At 61.6% G+C, this 17,342-nt stretch overlaps 2 protein-coding genes across 9 annotated transcripts in view; one reads left to right on the top strand and one right to left on the bottom strand.

Annotated features, from left to right (window-relative positions):
- Positions 1-4,457, top strand: part of PPP1R13B (protein phosphatase 1 regulatory subunit 13B) — a 92,374-nt gene extending 87,917 nt beyond the window's left edge. For all 6 annotated transcript variants that reach the window (XM_078054275.1, XM_078054274.1, XM_078054273.1 and 3 more), the window contains 5 exons: positions 18-155; positions 234-367; positions 1,256-1,422; positions 2,410-2,609; positions 3,313-4,457. In XM_078054275.1, the coding sequence (XP_077910401.1) occupies positions 18-155; positions 234-367; positions 1,256-1,422; positions 2,410-2,609; positions 3,313-3,354 (681 nt within the window). In that variant the 3' untranslated portion in view covers positions 3,355-4,457. The remainder of the gene's footprint in view (positions 1-17; positions 156-233; positions 368-1,255; positions 1,423-2,409; positions 2,610-3,312) is intronic.
- A 93-nt stretch (positions 4,458-4,550) lies between these two features.
- On the bottom strand, positions 4,551-17,317 carry ZFYVE21 (zinc finger FYVE-type containing 21). Of its 3 annotated transcripts, none has more exons than XM_036101686.2 (8): positions 17,110-17,317; positions 9,175-9,225; positions 8,610-8,778; positions 8,062-8,137; positions 7,887-7,978; positions 7,254-7,307; positions 5,350-5,492; positions 4,551-5,176 (listed from the first exon to the last, which is right to left on the bottom strand). In XM_036101686.2, exons 1-8 carry the CDS (start codon positions 17,245-17,247, stop codon positions 5,141-5,143), a joined length of 759 nt encoding a protein of 252 aa, XP_035957579.1. In that variant the 5' UTR covers positions 17,248-17,317; the 3' UTR covers positions 4,551-5,140. The 3 variants fall into 3 exon arrangements, with proteins under 3 accessions (XP_035957579.1, XP_077910407.1, XP_035957580.1); XM_078054281.1 differs by lacking the exon at positions 17,110-17,317 and adding an exon at positions 16,140-16,436; XM_036101687.2 differs by lacking the exon at positions 7,254-7,307 and having other exon boundaries at positions 17,110-17,315.
- Positions 17,318-17,342: the final 25 nt, after the last annotated feature.

Here is a 17,342-nt window from a genome sequence, read left to right as displayed (position 1 = left end):
TGCTTCCTTCTCGGCAGAGCAAACGGACCAACCTGAAGAAACCGAACTCAGAGCGGACGGGGCACGGGCTGAGAGTCCGGTTCAATCCTCTGGCACTGCTCCTAGACGCTTCTCTGGAGGGGGAGTTCGACCTGGTGCAAAGGATCATCTACGAGGTGAGCTGAGCTGCAGCTGCAGGCCAGGGCTGCCCTGTGTGCTGGGAGGTGGGGTTCACAAGCACCCTGTGTCCTTAGGTGGAAGACCCTAGCAAGCCCAACGACGAAGGGATCACCCCCCTACACAACGCCGTCTGCGCCGGCCACCACCACATCGTGAAGTTCCTGCTGGACTTCGGGGTCAATGTGAACGCCGCTGACAGCGACGGCTGGTGAGGGTCCCCGGGGCACTCGGTCTACAGTAGGAGGCGGCCCCGAGCCGTCAGGACCCAGGGAGGTGCAGAGGCAGGAAAGCATGGGCTTGCGCAGCACCTTACCCGAGGCTGCCTTGTCCGGCCGCCCGCACCAGCTCTCCGGGTTCTCTGGGGGAAGGCACAGCTCTCGTCGTGCGTTGCACGTACCTGATTATTAATGGTGTGGGCTGCGCATTTGGCAGATTTTTACTCTTTGGTTTTATTTTATATTTTTTTAAAGATTTTATTTATTAAAGAGAGCACAAGCTGGGCGGGGGCAGAGGGAGAGGGAGAAGCAGACTCCCCGCTGAGCAGGGAGCCCGACACGGGGCTCGATCCCAGGACCCCGGGATCATGACCTGAGCTGAAGGCAGACACTTAACTGACTGAGCCACCCAGGCGCCCCTCTTCACCTGGTTTAAATGGTCGGGTGACCGGTATGGAAAGGAAGCTCAGAGTCCTGCTTTAGTTGGACATTTGCGTGGCTGCCCGGAGGGCCCTCCTGCTGCTGGGCAGGCCCCTGGGTCTCCTGTAGATTTTGTTGTGAACTTCAGGCACCTGTCTGTGGGGTTTGAACATCTGGGTCTTTTAAATTATGGCAAAATATGCGTAACGCCTTCCACCGCTGCCCCGCGGGGGCCCGTGCAGCGTCGCGCCGTGCGTTCCTGCTGTCGCGGGGCGCACTGTGGGCTGCTGCTCAGGCCCCTCGGGGCCCCGGCCCGTTCAGCAGTGCGCGTGCGGCCTGAGACACTGGGTGAGGAGAAACCAGGCCATTAAAAAGACCAAGCCCGAAGCCCGTGGGGTCCCTGGAGGTCCCTGGCGGCCTGGGCAGTGCCTCGCGGCGCGCTCACCCGCCCTCCGTTGCAGGACACCGCTGCACTGCGCCGCCTCTTGCAACAGCGTCCACCTCTGCAAACAGCTGGTGGAGAGCGGCGCCGCCATTTTTGCCTCCACCATCAGTGACATTGAAACTGCGGCGGACAAGTGTGAGGAGATGGAGGAAGGCTACATCCAGTGCTCCCAATTCCTGTACGGTACGTGGGCGCGCGGGCGGCCCGAGCCGCAGGTCCCTCCCCCGGGCACGGCGCGGATGTGTGCGTGGGGCTGCCGGCGCAGGGAGAAGCCTGCTTCTGCTTGGGGAGCAGCCCCCCCAGCCCCAGTCTCATCAGAATGGAGGTCACGCTGTCCCTTACGCTCATTCCTAAAAACATGTTTGAAAATCCATGTTATCAGAAAGATTCTTGCCAAATTTCTAAAAACAAACTTCTCTTTGTGTCAACGGGCCCCCTGGGTGGAGCAGCTGGGGGGCATAGGGGGCTGGGCGGCAGCCGCCTGTCCATTTCTGGGGCGCACCAGGGCTTGAAGCACAGCCGAGGGTGCTCCAGGGTGGGAGCCCCCCATCCCCGTCCTGTGGTGACCATCGATGAGGAGTGCGCCGCTTGAGGAGTGAGGCTCGTTCTGGTTTAATTAAGGCACTTGCGTGGGATCAGACTTTGGGAGCTGGAACAGCACTTCTGCCCCAGGGGTTAAACTGCTGTGGGTCGTCTGCGCCACACCTAACTCTGCCCAGCCCTGCCCTTGACCCTGGGGACGCCATGACAAATGGAAGTGGGCCCCAAGCTCCCCGAGGCCACAGTCACAGTGACAGCCATGCCAGGAGGAGGGTGGCGGGAAGTAGCCGGGCCATCGCCCACCCCCCTGCCCGCACCCCCCCCACCCCGGCTCTTAGGGTCCCCGCAGTCACTCCAGGCAGGAGCCGGCTTGGTGGCTGTGGTGTGGGGGCATGGAGCTCTGCGGCCGCTGTTGGGGGCTCCCCACACCCAGGAGCAGTCAGGTGGCTTCCTGGTTGACTTTTGGGAATTGTTCCAGGTGGCGGTTGTAAGGTTGACCTTAAGGAGCGCCTCGGCTAGCAGCACACCTTTGTCTCCGGCCCCAGCACTTCAGGAGCTGGACGACGCCTGCCGGGCAGAGAAAGGGTGGGGACAGGGCCCCCTGACCGCGTGCTTACTGTCTCATCCCAGGGGTGCAGGAGAAGCTGGGCGTGATGAACAAAGGAGTGGTGTACGCTCTGTGGGGCTATGAGGCCCAGAACAGCGATGAGCTGTCTTTCCACGAAGGGGATGCCATCACCATCCTGCGGCGCAAGGACGAGAGTGAGACCGAGTGGTGGTGGGCTCGCCTTGGGGACCGGGAGGGCTACGTGCCCAAGAACCTGCTGGGGGTAAGTAAGCACTGCGAGCTCGCTGCTCTGGGCTCGGCCTGGTCAGTCCGGCGGTCCCGTCCTGTTCTCCCCGGCCCGGGGCTCCGCGTGGGGGCAGATCCTGTGGGGCGACATGGTAGGAGACGGCCATTCTCCACCCTCAGCGCCGCCTCTGCGAGTGGGCGAGTTTGCAGAGGCGGCAGGAGGCTCCGGCAGGTCCGCGCTCACTCCGTGGGAGCTGCAGGGGCGCTTGCTGTGGAGCCCTGAGCACCCTGATGCAGGAGCTTTGGGGAGCAGCGCCCCCCCGTCACAACTCCGTGGTCCGACACGTCTCTGGGTGGGGGGCGTGCGGGTTGCTCCCTCTGTTGGGTTTGTAACTGCCCTCCGCCCTTCAGCAGAGCAGGTGCCCTGCGCTCCTCCCACACACCTGGCGGGGCTGGCGGATGCGGCTTCTGTTCTGCCGAAGTGAACGGGGCCGAGACCCAGAGATGCCGGCCTGGAGGGGAGAGGGGACCTTAGAGCCACCGGTGCGGGTTCTGGGTGGTGCCAGGTGCTAGGAGAGGCTGTCCTGCGTGGGGTACAACTCGTAGAGGGAGTTGGGACCTCAGATGGTGGGTGGCCGCCGAGTGTCAGCCCGACAGGGCAGCCAGCTGTGCGGCTCTCTGGGCGCCCCTTCCGTTCAGCATGCCGTGGCCTCGTCCTGACTGTTCCCATTGCTTCCCAGTTGTATCCACGGATCAAACCCCGACAGCGAACGCTAGCCTGACCTTCCCTTTGAGCACTGCACGGGCTTGCCAGCAGAGGGGCCGGCAGAGACCGCTGCTTCTCCAGGAAAGCTGAAGCTAGACATGGTTTATAATGGTGCTCACTTCAGCAGACAGCATCCACAATGTGAAATTCCTGCGGTTTCTAGGTGAGGCCCTTTCTTCAGTTTGCCCATAACTGGGAGAGGTACTTTTGCCTCCAAGAAGACTGAATTTTGCCAATTACTGTAAATCCAAATAAATATCCAGCTTTCTAAACAATTGTCCCTGTTGCCAGTAAGAATCCCTGGAATTTCCCTGGTTGGTTGCCAATGAAGATGAACCCTCTTACTGACTTGGCCCCAAGGCCGTCCCTCGTTCTCGATGTCACCCCCACCCCAACACTAAAAACTTGCAACCGCAGTCAGGTGTGCCCCCTGCTCGAGCCCGCCCTGTCACTGGAAGTCCTGGCACCCCACCGCCCTTCCCACCCTCACCACGTGCATCTCTTCCTTCCCCTACCAAAGGGGCCTCCGTATGGAAACTTCTGTCAGTGGTGGTGCTTGGTGCGTGTGTCCCGGGCATTGGTGTAGGTCACCTGCATACAGGCTGGTGGTGCCGGGCTGGACCAGCACAGCGCAGGCGCCGGGGCCCTTAACCAGGAGCCGGGGCCCTTAACCAGGAGCCTCCAGCCAGCACCCTGCCTTCCCTGCAGCCTCTTGCTGCTCAGGTGGGCCGGCGGGGGGCAGACGGGGCGGGGCGGGGGGTGCCTGCTCGGGAGGGCGGGGGCCAGCCATGACGCAGTAACCTTTGCCCAGTCCAGACTCGTTTGAACTGTACGTACAGACTTTTCTATACCAAAAGTATTTTTTGACTAGACCATTCAAAACTACCAGAATGATACTGGAAAATTTTTTTTCTCATTAAAAGCCAGGAGCTTAGGCTTTATTTTCCATGTAGGAGTCCTGTGTATAATTTATGTATGAACCCGCTGCTGTAGCTAGTCACCTTCAAGCTTTGATTGTACACAGTGGTGACAACACGCGAGCGCCCCCGCGGACGGCCTCTGGTGCCGGCGGCCCCCCGCTGCGCCCTGTAAACGTGCACAATAAACCGCTGTCTCTCACCGGCGGCTGCGAGTCTTGTGTTTTGGAGCCAGAACAGAGCTGCAGCATGAAAGCTCAGGTCTTTCTGGACACAGTGAGGCAGAACCGATCCGTATTTTCAAAATAGGTTTTAATCATAAGCTTTATATACAAATTGTTGTACAATTATTTTAATAAAGTGAAATAGTAAGTGAAAAGTACAAAAAGCAAAGCTGGCTCTTCCCCCTTAGTGAAGTATCGAAGGTTTGTTCGTAGCCCCAAATTAGCGATGCGGCAAGTGAACAGTCTCTAAACGGGCTCGGGCAGATGGGAAAGTGGCGCCCTAGAGCCAGGCTCCCACACACAGCAGGCCTGCGTTACCGCTGCCCAAGTCATCGCGGTGCAAGAGTGAACACTGAGGGGCCAGAACCTTCTAGTAAACCTGGGCATCCATAAAAACATGGTTTAAGTTATGCTAAAAATAGTTTAGCAGTAGTGTAATGCAATCTCTCCCACCTCCAATTAAGTATCGAGACAATACACCAACTCCAAAGCCTGAAGCTGTTTAGAGCATTAATAAACTGTGCATATTGCACTAGATAAGCAAGCACTTCTGCTTCTCCAAACACTTGAATTGCATTTCCCAGCACGTGTAGGGTTAGTTGCCTGTGCGTGCGGACAGCAGGCTCCGCGGTTCCATGTTGACGGTCCGTCCTGCACGGAGTTACTGGTCCCGTGACTCGTAGAGGAGCTTGGTGGCCTAGAACGTGACCAGAGAGGCATGCTTGGTCCCGTGCCTGGTGGGAGCTGGCATGGGCACCCCCTCCCCGGAGGGCAGGGCTTCCTCTGGGAAAGGTGGGCCTGCACGCGAAGCAGAAGGGGCCAGGCCCCCCACCCCACCCCGCGCGTCCCTGCCCGCCTCAGCCCAGGTACCTTGTGCATGGCCGCCAGCCACGCTGTCGACTGCCTCCTGCTGGCATTTGCGTCCTCCCCCGCCGTCAGCCTCAGCTGGGTCATGCCCTCCGCCCCTGGTGCTGCATACTGCAGGGACATGCCTGTGGCCCGTGCGTTGCCCCCTGGAGGAGGGAGACGAGGTCAGAAGGCCCACAGGGACCCCAAGCACCCAGGATTCCACCCGCCCTCCCACCCCTCACGCTGGTGCCGGAGGCCGGGGAGCAGGGGCCTGTGCTCCAGAGGCCTTCTGGTGGATGACCCCAAATTCACAGGGTGGGAGAGGAAGTCTCCTGGCCTGGCCCTCAAGGGCCCGGGCCGCACCGTGCCATATCACTGAGCCGAGTGAGACAAACACGGCTGCGACACCCAGTCCCCCGTGGGGACGCCTGCGCTCAGGCCGGCCGGCTCCATGTGCATACCAATCCCACCCGCCTGCAGCCAGAGCGCAGGGCCTGCCTGGGGCACACGGGCCATCACTCCGGCCTCGCAGCCATCCCGCCGCTGGGGACGGAGAGTGCGAGCAAGGCCCAGCAGAGACGTGCCGACACCCCACCCGCATGCGTGAGTGCCTGCAAACATGCCATGGGGGGGAGCGGCCCTCCTGAGGCCGGGGCCAGCCGCTCGAGAACCCACCGCTCACGAACAGGCCGGCGCTCTCTGTCACGACTAGTTGGAGAAGTCCGCGCAGACCAAGCCTCACGGTGAAGTCCACCTACAGCTTTCCTACTTTGTGACTTCAGGATGAAAACGCCATTTTGAGCAGGGATCCACCTCATGGAAGATTCCTTCCATCAGACACTGATCTCGGAGTCAAACCTGAGAGCCTGCCTCTCCCCCAGACCCGTGGACCGTGGACGGCACCCGCGGACGGCGGACAGGGCCTGGCCACCGTACGATGGCAACGGTAAAGTGCTGTCCCATCTGAGGCCGGGGAGGCCACGTTCCATCTGTGCGTGTCGCCAGGTTGGTCCCTGACCAGACGCCCTGCAGGAGTGCCCACTCCCCCTCGGGGGCACGCCGGCCACAGCTCCGCCCACCCCCTGCACAGCCCGTCGCCTCTGGCCGCTTCTGCACTTCGTAAGCATCCAGGGAGCCGGCAAAGCCGACAACAGCGACTGCCTGGCAGCACCTCGGACTGCCGTCCGCTCAGAACGGTACCACCCCCGGGAAGACAGGGTTCTGGGCTTCCAAAGGTTCTAGAAAACTTCTGGCAGAGCAGGGCTCACTGCACCCCAAAAAATGCCAGAAGGGGGTGTGCGGCACCATAAGCCCCAAGGCCCTGCCAAGGAAGACGAGGCTTCACCGGCCTGGGAGGGGCTCCGACCAGGTACGTTCCTGAGCCCCCTCCCGCCCCCGCTCCCTAACAGGAGGCAGGCAGAGGGGCACCCGGGCTGACCCCCAGCTTCTCCACGCCCTGCCCTTTGTACCTGGGTGTCTTCGATTCCCACCTGCCACGGGCAGCCGGTGTGCTGCCAACGCCACACCCTGTGCTTGGGGCCCAGAGGCAGGGGAACGCTCCCCGTCCAGGGACTCCGACGGGAGCGCAGAGCTGGCCGAGGCTCCTGGAGGAGCCGAGCGAGCCTGGCTGTGAAGGCCCAGGGAAGTACTGGAGGGCGGCCGCCCACGGCGCCCCGCGGCCCCCGGACTCGGCCAGCCTGGGGCCGGCAGATGCTGACGCACACTCTGAAACACTGGGTAAAGCTGCCCCCCTTGGGATTGAGAAACGGAGCGGATAAACTCCATTTCTGCTGCCAGGATACTTCCAGTCATGCTGCTTATACCCTCGTCTTGGGCCCAACCTCCTTCAAATCAACCGAACAAGTGACTACTGCAGAGCGGCGGCGCGGCAGGCGGGGGAGAGCGGCGCATAGCATGTGGCTGACCTTCGGAGACGGGCTGGCTCCCCAGGAGGCTGGTGTAAGTGTGAGTGTCTTTTTCTACGTCAAGAAGGTAGGCAGGCAGGAGAGAAGAACAACCAAGAGCCAATCAGAAAACAGAACGCGCAAAGGAATCAGTCACAGGGACTTTTTTCAGCACACTCTGCACCACACAGAACACAGACTACTTCCACGGAAGGACAGCTACTAAAGCGCAGAAGCCGGGGTGGAAAGATCCAGACCTGGGGGAAATGCTTGGGAAGCTCAGCGAGGAAACACAAGGGGGTCTCGTTTCCACAGACACCTGACAGGAGCAGAAGGGCTGGTTCCCAATGAGCCCCACTCAGAGCCTTCTGAGCACAGGGGAGATGCCAACTGCACCAGGAGCTTTATCCTCGGTGTGAGGCCAACAATAGGGCAGAAGAGCTTTTCTGTGGCACATTCGGGAAATTCTGCATTGTTGGACACATTCAGCCCCGTTTACCTGGCAGGTTCCTGAAGACACTCACTAAATACAAGCCCAAGAGGACAACGGGCAGGCCCCTCAGAGACCCAAGACCCCGTCCTCCAGGCCGCGGCTTCCTCTCCAGAGGTCTCCCCCCACCCCCCCACTGGCACCAAACCTCCTACTGCACTTACCCCCGGGGGGGAAGCCTTCCGTGAGGATCTGCACGGTGGAAATGCGTGCGATTTCAATCTCGTAGCGGCTGTCCCCTTCCAGAAGCAAGAACCTAGGGAACACAGCAGCCACAGCACGTCACCCCAGGGTCGAAGGGACAAAGCTGTCCGTGCCGGGCAGCACTCTGTCTCTTACCTCTGGTTGTTGGAGAGACGGCAGATCATTGCTTCTGGTTTCTCGGCGTCTCCAAAAGTTACGAGGAAGGTGGCTCCTGGGGACAGAAGAACAGACATGAGAACACAGCAGCCCCTCTCACGCCTCACCCTCCCGGCCCGGCGAGGCCAGCTCCCAGGGGGACGCGCCCCCAGGACGAAGTGAAGCCAAGCGAGATCAGGGCCGTGGCTGCGCCCGCGGGGCCACCCGGTGGGGCGGCAAGGCCGTGACGGAGGAAGAGCAGAAGGCGCCGCTGTCGGGAGAGGCTCTGTGCACCCTGAAAGCTCTAGGACCTCCCGTCCTTCCCTGACAGGCCCTGGGGGCCCCATCCCGAAGGCCCCGGCCAAGAGCACAGAGCCCTCCACCCGCAGGCTCCAGAAGCAGCCAGGGCCGGACCAGAACCGGGGAGAAGGCCCGCGAGCCGCACAGCAGGGCCCCGCGCAGGAGGGGGCTCGGAAGCCCCGTGGGGAGCCGGAGGGGCGGGGCCTGAGCTCTCGCGGGCCGGTGGCGCCCAGGCGGCCCAGGCTTACCGCTCAGGAGCACCTTGAGCTGCTTGTCGTAGAACTCGGCCTCCCTGTGGGACACGAGCGCGCACTCGGCGCACTGCCGCACGGGGTCCACGAAGCACATGCGCCGCAGCGGCACCTTCTGGCCACAGCACTTGTCACAGAAGCACTTCCCACACCGGCGGCAGTGGTGCTGGGGGGCAGGGGCGGCGGTGAGGAGGGGACCGAGGACGGGCCCCCCCCCCCCAACCGCCGACACCGGCCCCGCGAGGGTCTTAGTCGTCAGAGGGATGCGGTCACCGCGACGGCCGCACACACGGGCCACCCTGCTGCCCCACTCCCCGCAGGCCACTGAACTCTGCGTCCTGCCGCCCACCCGCCAGGCCACCCCCCTCCTCGGGGGGCAAGACCCACGTGTGTGGCAGCGCCTGGCACGGTCACACAGGTGTGCAAGCTGCACGCGGACCCCGGGGCCGAGTCACGGTCTGCTCTCCTCAGGCGGTCGCCAGGACAAACCGGGTGCACACCCCCCCACCCCGGAAGGGGCTCGATGCTGGCCTGGGCCCCCCGCCCGATGGCCCCAGCTCACCTTTCTGGTGAGAAAGTCAAACTTGGCATCACACTGCATGCATCTCGGGCACTAGGACGGAAGACAAGCATCAGGACCCAGCTCTGAGCGCAGCTGGGACACCGGGGTGGCCTCCACGGGCCGGAGACAGGGCGGCGGGCTCGGCCACCGGCTCGGGAGGCCCACAGGCCGGGGGGCCCCCCCCAGCCCCATGCCGTGGGGGTCGGGGTGGGGGGGGCACCAAGGGCACAGGTGATGTCCAAGCCTGAGCAGCCCCAAGCAAGGAAGGGCTCAGGTGGCCTCTCAGGGACCCTGGGGCACGCTCGGGCCAGGGGCAGGGGTCAGAGCCCGAACGGCCAGGCTGGGGCTGTCCTGGTGCTGGACGCAAGGATCCGAGTCATACAAGGCCCACGACACTGCACAGCAGGAATTCACCTGCAGCGGGCCAGGCCAGGAGCACCCCGCTGTACACATCGAGGAAAGTGAGGCAAGGCGGCTAAGTGGGGGGAGGCCCAGCCAGCAAGGGCCCACACACAGGACGCTGCCAGGCCCGGAAATGCTCTCGGATGCTCCTCGGAGTAAGGAACCAGAGGGAAGGGCAGCGGCCAGGCCGGGGCGCAGGCGGCTGGCCTCACGGGGATGGGCACCCCAGAAGTGCAGAGACTAGGGCGCTGGGCATCGGGGGGAGGCCTCTGTCCCCCAAGCGCTCTCGGAACAGACAGCCCTGCGAGTGGCCCTGCTTCAGGCACTGAGGACGAGAGACGAGTTCAGACCTCTTCACTAACACAAGCTAAGAACTGGTTCAGATTTTGCCAGAAGCACCGAAGGGCCGTCCCGGCACTGATGCAGCTCAGCTTCCCACGGTGGGAAAGCTGCTCCTGGACCCAAATGGAGCTTTAGCCCAACTCAGCAACAGGGAAACTGCCCCCCCCACAACCCCCCCCCCCAGGCAGGGAGGAGGGCTTCTGATCCGGACCTGGTTCAGGGGACAGCCAGTCCTGCCCAGCTGGGCCTCCCCTCATCCCCACCGACCTCCTTCACTCTGGTCAGCCGGGGCACTGGCCAGCCCGCGCCGCCCCCAGGCTGGGTTCCGCCCATCTCCCCCCCCTCCCCCCCCCCCCCCCGCTCTGCGCATCCCCCTCTGGGCCTCGGCCTCCCCCAAGGCGGCTCCACGAGTCGGGCAGGCGGGGAGCTGAGGAGACTCGAGTTAGGTGCCAAGTGCCCACTAGTCTGTGTTGGTCCAAAGCAGAGTCCAGCGGGGCTGGCACCGTGCAGATGGTCCTGGAGGAGGCCCGGGCCCCCGTCCTTCCCCGCTGGAGGCCCTTTCCAGACACCACCCTGCGGCCACAGCCCTGGCACTGGGAGCGGTGTCTAAGCTTTCCGAGATCCCATGGCTCACGTTTTCTTTTTTCCTCTCTGCTCGTAAGCTGCTTTCTGGACTGGGACACAGGTCTTGGCCCACCTTGGCCTTCCAGAACCATCTACAGAGTCCCCCAGTGGCTGTGAGTGTGAGCTGGCTGCTCACTGCGCCCTTGCTGCTTCCGCACACCCCCTGCCACTGCCTCTCCCTTCTGTGAGTTCTGGAAGGCCCTGGTGTTTGGCACTCGGGCCTCTGCACCGTGGCAGGGCGCCAGGCTCTGTGTGACCCCCCCGCAATGCCAGCCACAGACGCCACCAGAGAAAGCCTCCACCCAGGGCGAGGCCAGTGCACACAGGAAAGCTTGCCTGCTGCCCGGCTCTGGCGCCTCCCGGGGCCTCTCGTGCTGCCCCTCCCGCGCCCCCTCTCCCTCTCCACCAACAAAGACGGTCTCGCGTCTCATGCCTACCGTGAGGCTGCGGTGTTTGGGCAAGTTGAAGACCAACTTTTTTTTTTTTTTTTAATCAACATGTATTATTTGTTTCAGAGGTACAGGTCTGGGATTCATCAGTCTTACACAATTCACAGCGCTCACCATAGCACATACCCTCCCCAATGTCCCATCACCCAGCCACCCCATCCCTCCCACCCCCCACCACTCCAGCAACCCTCAGTTTGTTTCCTGAGATTAAGAGTCTCTTATTGTTTATCTCACTCTCCGATTTCGTCTTGTTTCATTTTTCCCTCCCTTCCCCATGATCCTCTGTCTTGTTTCTCAAATTCCACATATCCATGAGATCCCATGATAATTATCTTTCTCTGATTGACTTATTTTGCTCAGCATAATACCCTCTAGTTCCATCCACGTCGTTGCAAATGGCAAGATCTCATTTTTGATGGCTAATATTCCATTGTGTGTGTGTGTGTGTGTGTGTGTGTGTGTGTGTGTGTGTGTGTGACATCTTCTTTATCCATTCATCTGTCGATGGACGACAACCTGGCTCTTTCCACAGTTTGGCTATTATAGACATTGCTGCTATAAACATTGGGGTGCGTGTGCCCCTTCGGATCCCTACATTTGTATATTTGGGGTAAATACCCAGTAGTGCAATTGCTGGGTCACATGGTAGCTCTATTTTCAACTTTTTGAGGAACCTCCACACTGTTTTCCAGAGTGGCTGCACCAGCTTGCATTCCCACCAACAGTGTAGGAGGGTTCCCCTTTCTCCGCATCTCCACCAACATCTGTCGTTTCCTGACCTGTTAATTTTAGCCATTCTGACTGGTGTGAGGTGGTATCTCATTGAGGTTTTGATTTGGATTTCCCTGATGCCGAGCGATATTGAACACTTTTTCGTGTGTCTGTTGGCCATTTGGATGGAAAACCGGAGCCAAAGGCAGACGCTTAACCCAGGCGCCCCAGAAGACCGACTTTTAAACATAAGACCACATCCAGAATTTAAAACGTGCTCCCTTAACAATGTAAGTGATACGGAAGTTTATTACTCTAAATAAGCAATGAGGGGATTCAGAAAACTAACAAGATTTTTAAACAAGGTAATTTGCTGATCGTGTAACAGAAAAGGCACTTTTACAATTATCAACAGAGCAATTTAAAGAGAATGAAATAAAGCAACAGGCAAAGAGACTAAAGTAAAAGTACGGCCAAAGAACAGATAGCCTGCCTGAGAAGGTGTCCCCAAAGCAAACAAACAGGACAGGCACAGCCGGGCCCCGCAGCCGTGAGACTGGAACTAGACCGAGTGACTCAAAGGCCCGGGGTCATGGACGAGGCCCCACAGCCCAGACCCCAGGTGCGGCCCGCCACCCACACCCTATGCCTGAGACCCCCCGCACGCCCAGGCCGTGTGGTCCCTGCCAGGGTGGGAGGGGGCTGAGGCTCCAACATGCAGGATCTCCAGGGCCAACGGAGTCAGGGCAGGCCCCCCACGAGGGACCTCGGGGAGCTCCATGAGGGAGGGTCCCGCACGTGGTGCACACGGACCCATCTGCTGCCTGAGCCTCTGCACAGGCTGCTGGGCAGACAGAGGCCACCCCCCCGGGGTCCCCCGGGGACTGACTCCTTGAGAACAGGAGGCTCCAGCCTAGCCTCTCGGGGCCCCGCGCTCACTTCACGGGCCTCTCGCCCGGCGGACGGGATGGAGGAAGCTGGTGGCAAGGGGTGGCTTCTGGAGGGTGCGCTGGGCACCATGGAGGATGGGGCGGCTGGGGCCGGAATTTGCAGCCCCGCTCACGCTCCCCTGGCCTCCGACTCCTGGCTGGTTCAGTAACCCCACGGCGGATGCGGGAGCTGAGACCGGCCCAGGGCCACCGAACAGAAGCGCCTCGGGAACTCCAGGCTCCCCCGACCCGCAGCCGAGAGAAGTCTGCCGACCGCTGCCCAACCCTCACACAAGGAGCCCCCCAAAGGTGCCCGGGGCAACTCCAGAACCAGCCCCAGCCCCAGAGGACAGCTGACAGAGGGTCTCCCCTCAACATCAAAACAGAAAATACAGAGTTTGAAGCGTTTAAAGGAAGGTCAAAAAAGGTTACTGTAAAAGAAAAGCCTGAGGAGCCCTGTGCCCCCTCCCTGGGGGCTGGGGGCCCCCCGCGCTCCACGCCCCGTGACACCCCCCCTTCCCCCGCAGCGCTGCCGACGGTGCTCCCTGGCTGGCTGGCACCAAGACCCCTCCGACCCTCACACGCCACCATGTCTTAAGCTCCTCAGATGCAAACAGATCCTGAAAATAAAATTTAAAAGTGTTTGTATTAATGTATCTTTATTGAAAGATACTCCTTCCTAGCGGCACCTGGCTGGCTCAGTGGGAAGAGCGTGCGATCTCGATCTTGGGGTCATGGATCTGAGCCCCATGCTGCGTGCAGACATTGCTTAAAAAATAAAATCTTTAATTAAAAAAAAAAAAATCCCTTCTAAAGAGTAAAAGCATAATTCCTAAAATATAAACTGACCTGTTCAAAGATTTAACTGCTTAATTAACAAGGGAACCAATAAACTGTTAAAAACCCCGCTCAAAGGGGTGGGGGGAAGACCACGTGACGGCACGGGGAACAAGATGATGTGGCTGAAGAGGCAAAATGGCGGGTGTCACAGGAGACGAGCACGCCCCCGCGGGACAGAGCCCGTCTGTGTCCCCTACCCAGACCCCCGTCGCCATTGGTTCCTGAAAAAGACGCAGAGCCTAGGGACAGAAGTGCGCCCGGGGAAGAAGCGCTGCCACAGCCCACGCCCAGGGGCCCTCCACTATGGCATTTCCGTGAGCCAACAGCAGATGGGTCCTGGGGGGTGGGAGGCAGGGTGCCCCCTGGGGTCCCGGAGAGCAGGTGTGGAACCCCACCACCACCTTGACTGTGCTGGGAAAGTTTCTGCTGAGAACCCCTTGCCATGTGACTTAGATGACTCAGTTGCCCCCGTCACCGGTGACAAGGCTGGACACGGACCCCAAATTCATTCCATTCTTCACCCTGTTCTTGACTGGCTGACCTGTTTGTCTGGGCTCATGGATGGGAACAGAATGCCCATTAACCTCCCTTGGTCCATCCTTCAGGCCCGCAGATGACGACCCACCCTCAGCCTGAGACAGGCAGACCCAGGGGGATGCGTCCCCTGACGTCAGGTCACACTACCCACGCCTCCAAGTGGGGCTCTGCCTGCACCCTCCCACCCGGTCCTCGTCCAGCCGGGGTCCCTCCCCCCATAAAGCAAGCCTGTCCCCGCCTGGCCTCAGAGACCCCGGCAGACCCCAAGGTCTCCCTCCTGCAGCCACGGCTCCTTCCCCGGCCGGCAGTGACCCCATCCAATATGATCTCTCCTAACTCAGGGTTTGTTTCTTTGACACACTTGTGCTCTCCCAATTCTGTGTCTACAGAGTATCCAAGTGTCAAAATGCCAAGTGCCATCATCGTTGGTTACACCCAGTGCTGAAGATGCGAAGGGGGGGGTGCAAGATGCAGAGTTTTTAAGGGTAAAACTCAGTATCTCCATCTACTTGTGCCAAGTCCCTCCGGCCCCATGCCCAGTGAGCCCACCGCAAGCCCACTCTCCACCATCATTCACACAACCCTGAGACAACTGCCAGGCTTCCTGCCAACTTGCCCGGCTCCGGCCTCCATCCACGTCCCACCACCGCCGCCCGCGGCCCACAAGCCCCTAGGGAGCAGACTGCTACTCCTCGGTGTGTAGCGAGTGTTCTTCCGCAGGAACCCCTCTGGGAAGCGGAGGGCGACAGACCATCTCTCTGTGCATGCATGCGTACACACACTCCCCCCCGCCCCAAATTTTCAACTTTTAAGGGATGTCCCTGCAGGCCCAAGCTAACCACCTGGCACAGGGTCAGGCAGCTGGTAAGTCCACAACAGATGTGGAAGGGGCTGGCCTCAGGGTGACCCACTGGGAAACAGAGTCACGATGACACTCGGAGGACCACCCACAAACACGTCAATGACACTGGCAAAGGGCAAGAAGTGGATGGAAGCGGAGGGTCTAGGGGACACCCTCCTGCCACGTCTATCCAATTCTGAATCCCCTCCCCCATTCCAAACCACCACGAATAAACAAACCTGTTTCTCACCGCCGGCATCGCACGCTTGCTTCTCGCCGGCACACAAAGGTCCCCGTGTCCCAGAAGCGCGGCGGGCAGCGCGCAGCAGGGGGCGTCCCTTCCACGGCAGCGCCAGGCTAGTGGCCCACGAGCTGCCGCCGCACCCTTCCCCGGGGCTTCCGGAGGCTCCGAGCCCACACCGCCCCCTGCCAAGTTTCTTTCCTCCAGGACACTCCCGGCTACGGTCTGGACTCTGGGACCATGCCCCAGTGGATTTCAAACTCTACTTCCCGGACCTCGGACGAGTCCCCCGCCGCGCTCCCCTCCCCCGCGCCCACTGGAAGGCCTCCAGGGCCTGGCCTGGCTCTTCGATCGCGAGTGAGAATCCTGCCAAACGGGGACGCTCTGGAGCGACGCCGCCACCCTTCCAGCTTGGGAACGAATCTCCTGCTGAAGGAGGGACACCTCCCGGACACCAGCATTTCCACCCAGCTGCACCAGCACTCCGCGAGAGTTCCAGACCCCTCTCATTGCTTCGTGGTCAGCAGGGGCCACGATGGAAAAATGCTGCCCCCCACTCCGCACCTCTGTAACACATGGGCGACCACCCGGTGATCTGGCCACACGTGACGTGCCCACAGGTGCAGAGTCAGGGCCGTCAGCGGGTCACGACCGCCCCTCCCCCACTGCGGAAGAGAGTCGGTCACCTGCCTGTCTCCACCTCGAGCTGTGCGACTTTGACTTCTCTGACCGCAGGAACTTGTGCCAGGCTCCTCAACAGGCCTGTAAGGGACTCTGTGACACGTACTCGTATGACAACGAGAGACACGATACTTCCATCTTTCCCCAGCACTAAGCAAGGAGGCCCTGAGAGCAAAGGTTCAGGCTGATCGGAGCAGGAGCACCAGGGGTGAAACTACAGAAAAGAGGTCACACAGGGCAACAAGGGACCGAGGCCAGGGAGGCCCATGGCTTGGCCACTGACCTCCAGGCGGGCCCCTCCTCCCCGCTGCCCTGCACCCGGCCCCTCCCCAGCTTCTGGGCGCCTGCCCGCCTCCCCCACCACACACCTGATTCCACTCCTCTGCTGAAACCCTGCGGCCGAAACTGCGATTCCCAGGGAGGGAGGGAGGCTGATCAGACCAGGAGGTGCTCGTCACTTAAAGCACTTTCAACAATCACGGGTTGCTAACTTCTTTCAGACGGTTTTGATTTACAGGAATGCGTGGACTTCTGTCCCTTGGCCTCCGGTGACTGAGAACTGCTGGCTTATGGTCACAGAAGGGCCTTCAGAAGGTGCCGCACTCACCCCGCCAACAGGGACAGCTCAGCGCCTCCCCCAGCCTCACCCCTCCGGCCACAGCTGCTCGAGCCTCTCCAAGCAGGTGCGGTCCCCCCACCAGGACGCCCTCCTTACTGTCCATCCGGAGCCTCCTGCTCCAACCCAGCACTTCGCTCGCACCACGCAAGGGCCGCCCCCCAGACCTCGCGGGGTCCGCTCCGCCGCCCCCCCCATGGGGCAGGGGCTCCACTCAGCAGCTCAACCAGTGGACGTGGAATTCCCACATGACCTCGCAGGTGGGCAGAGCCCGGGCCGAGCGGGTGGGACTGTCCGTGCGGGGCGCACTTCGCGCGGGGGGTGGGCGGGCCTGGGCGCCCCGAGAGAGAACCAGGCAGAGCGCACAGTGCCCAAGGCCCCGGAAGGGCTGGAGCGCGGGCGACTGGAGCCCGGGTACCGAGGGCAGCCGTGGGGGGCCCCGGAAGGGCAGCAGGAGCCAGCCGAAGCGGTTCGGGGTACAAGGACGCTAACGGGGGTCCCGGGATCCCGAGGCAAGGACGGGGGCCCCTTGGCCTCCGACGGGATCTCGGGACACTAACGGGAGTGCCGGGGCGCAGACGAGGGGTCTCAGGCGAGCGGGGCGCGTACAGGGGGCCCTCGGGCTCGGAAGGGGGTCCCGGAGCGCGGAGAAGGTGCCGGGGGTCTCGGGCGAGCGGGGCGCGGAGGGGGAGGCGGGAAGCTGGCGGGCGGCGGCGACCTACCTCCTTGTCTGGGACCCACTGCGGCTCCTCCAGGCCGAAGGGGCTGCCAAAGGCGCGGTGCTCGGGCACCATGCGCAGGCCGCTGGGGGAGCGCACCAGCTTCTTGGCATCGCGGCGCGCGGCCACCTCGGAGGACATGACGCCGCCTCAGCGCTCGCCAGCCGCCCGGACCCTGGTCCCGCCAGGAGCCCCGCCCTGCCCGCGTGGATGACAGGGGCCGCGTCCAATCGCCA

The sequence above is a fragment of the Halichoerus grypus genome, chromosome 8 (assembly GCF_964656455.1).
Source record: "Halichoerus grypus chromosome 8, mHalGry1.hap1.1, whole genome shotgun sequence".
NCBI lineage: Eukaryota > Metazoa > Chordata > Mammalia > Carnivora > Phocidae > Halichoerus > Halichoerus grypus.
The sequence above is the reverse complement of the archived record's forward strand: the minus strand, read 5'-3'. Positions and strand labels throughout refer to the sequence as shown.